This window comes from Apaloderma vittatum, unplaced genomic scaffold (assembly GCF_000703405.1).
Source record: "Apaloderma vittatum isolate BGI_N311 unplaced genomic scaffold, ASM70340v1 scaffold24662, whole genome shotgun sequence".
In the NCBI taxonomy this organism is placed as follows: domain Eukaryota; kingdom Metazoa; phylum Chordata; class Aves; order Trogoniformes; family Trogonidae; genus Apaloderma; species Apaloderma vittatum.
The window spans coordinates 28,259-30,326 of record NW_009705739.1 but is presented as its reverse complement, the minus strand read 5'-3'; the positions used below and the strand labels follow the sequence as shown (position 1 = coordinate 30,326).

The 2,068-nt window shown below is 50.7% G+C and overlaps 1 protein-coding gene across 1 annotated transcript in view; it reads left to right on the top strand.

Annotated features, from left to right (window-relative positions):
• The window catches only part of SLC16A2 (solute carrier family 16, member 2 (thyroid hormone transporter)), a gene marked incomplete at its 5' end in the record, with an annotated part of 7,075 nt that extends 5,507 nt beyond the window's left edge, over positions 1–1,568 (top strand). Inside the window, one exon of the mRNA XM_009865552.1 lies at positions 1,325–1,568. Within this exon, the coding sequence (XP_009863854.1) occupies positions 1,325–1,568 (244 nt within the window). The remainder of the gene's footprint in view (positions 1–1,324) is intronic.
• Between the last annotated feature and the right edge of the window lie 500 nt (positions 1,569–2,068).

The window sequence follows — 2,068 nt, the reverse complement described above, 5'->3', positions numbered from 1 at the left end:
GCGGGTGGGTAGCGCCGCCGTGCCAGACCGGGACCCAGCTCGGGGGAGGTAGCAGGCGCCGGTGACGGCTTTCACCCGCGGTGATGTTTTGGCGTGAGATCAGAACATACGGTTTTGAATTTTCTGGCTTGGGGGGAGTTGAAGTATGGACGTAGCATCACTTCGTGCTACGTCCTGTAGCATCTATGGCTCTTCAGGATAAAGTTTAGAGGTCGTGGTAATATTGGGTTGACAGTTGGACTAGATCATCTTAGAGGTCTTAATGATCTCAAGGCCTTTCTCAGGACTGATGAGAAGTGACCAGTGGGGGAACAGTGAGAGTGACCCAAGATCCCAGAAATCAGTTAGGTTTCTGCCTGAAGCTGAGCTAAGAAGTGGCAGATAGTAGTTTTCCAGAAGTCCTTTTAGATATCTGGGGTCTAACCGGTAAATTCAGCCTCTGGATTGTTGAATCAGACTTAGAGTCACCCGAGCCTCCGCCTTCCCAAGGCTTGTGTTTAAGCATGGGAATAACCACGACGTCCTTAACGGCCGCGCTTTGCCAAAGCTGGCCCTTGGGCAGCAGAACCTCTGCATCAGCAATCGTGAAGCTAAAGCTCCGTAAGCGCCTCTGATCTTCCTGCTTTTGGCAGAAAAAAAAAAAAAAATCAGTTTAACCTCTCTTGTGAGGGAAGTTTCGCAGGCTTCTTGCTGTTGGGGTGCCGGCGTGGGGACGTCGGGGGCACAGGGCTGGGTGAAGAGGCTCCTTTCATAGATGTAACCCCCCTCCCCAGGCAAGGAGGAAACTCAGAGGGATTTCCCAGCACCGAAAAATGGCATCGCGTTGTTCTCCAAGGATGCCTGGCTGTGTCAGAGCGAACAAGTGCCAGACCTGATCGTTTTTTTAAGGGATCCGTCATTGTTTGTAAGGAGCAGTGTGTTTTTCATCATCTCCCATCCCCACATAGATAAAATACACAAGAAATAAGCAAAGGAAGGAGGCAAATTTGGAGGCAGCCTGCAGAGGAACAGCCTCAGTCTGCTTTTCCTACCGTCTCCTGGCCGGCAAGGCGCTAGGCAGAGCCTCCTGAAATATTTGGTTGTTTCACACTGCCTCAGCTTGCATTTGGGGTTGTTTGGGATGTGTCTGGTTGTGCCCTGCTCTGGTTAACTAGGAGGGATGGCGGAGGGTTTACACAAAGTTGGCTGCGCACATCCTTTAATCCAAGCCGCAAAACCCCTAAGGAATGCAGTGGGGGGAAAAAAAGAAAAATTGCATAAACCCCCAAATCTGGTGGCATAAGCAAGCTGGACAAGTCGGTGGCGGGGCTGACGCGGCCGTAACCGCCGCTGTTCTTCCCTTTTCAGGATACCTCAACGACTACTTCGGGAATTACGACGCAGCCTTTTATTTCGCCGGCGTCCCCCCCATCATCGGCGGCTTGGTGCTCTCCGTCGTCCCGCTGGTCCATCAGAAGATGCTGAAAAAGCAGCGCCTGGATTCGGGCAAAGACAAGATGCTGGTTTCGGAGGCGGTGGTGAACGGGGAGCTGCTGCCGGGCTGTCCTGCCTCCGAAGCACCCATGTAACCCCTCGCCCACGCTCACCGTCGCCACCAGCAGCCTCTCCGTAGCCCAAGCACAGGCCCTTTTCTAGACGGACCCTAATTCTCGATGATCGCGGATGCACTATGTTTGTAAAGGAAAAAAAAAAAAACCAGAAAAAAAACCCTGAGAAAACAAAAAAAGTTCTAGTTAAAGGCTTTTAACTAGCAGAAATGCTCTTCTTCGGGACAGTTTTGATTTCAAAGCCACCTTTTTTTTTTTTTCCCCCCCTCTTCCCCCTTCTAAGTAGTAGGGGTTTGGTTCTGCAGAAGGATTTTCTAGGTAAAAACATCAGATAAAATGGATTCTGGATTTAAACACTATGGGGGAGGGGAGGAGAACTCTCACCAGGATATTCCAACTTGAGCGATCTCCCACTCCTCTCCCTCGTTTTCTATACGACCGAGGTTTACAGCTAATAAATGCCTTTTTAAAGCAGGCCACAGATGGAGTTGGTTGAACCTTGTAGCCATCCATCCTTCTCC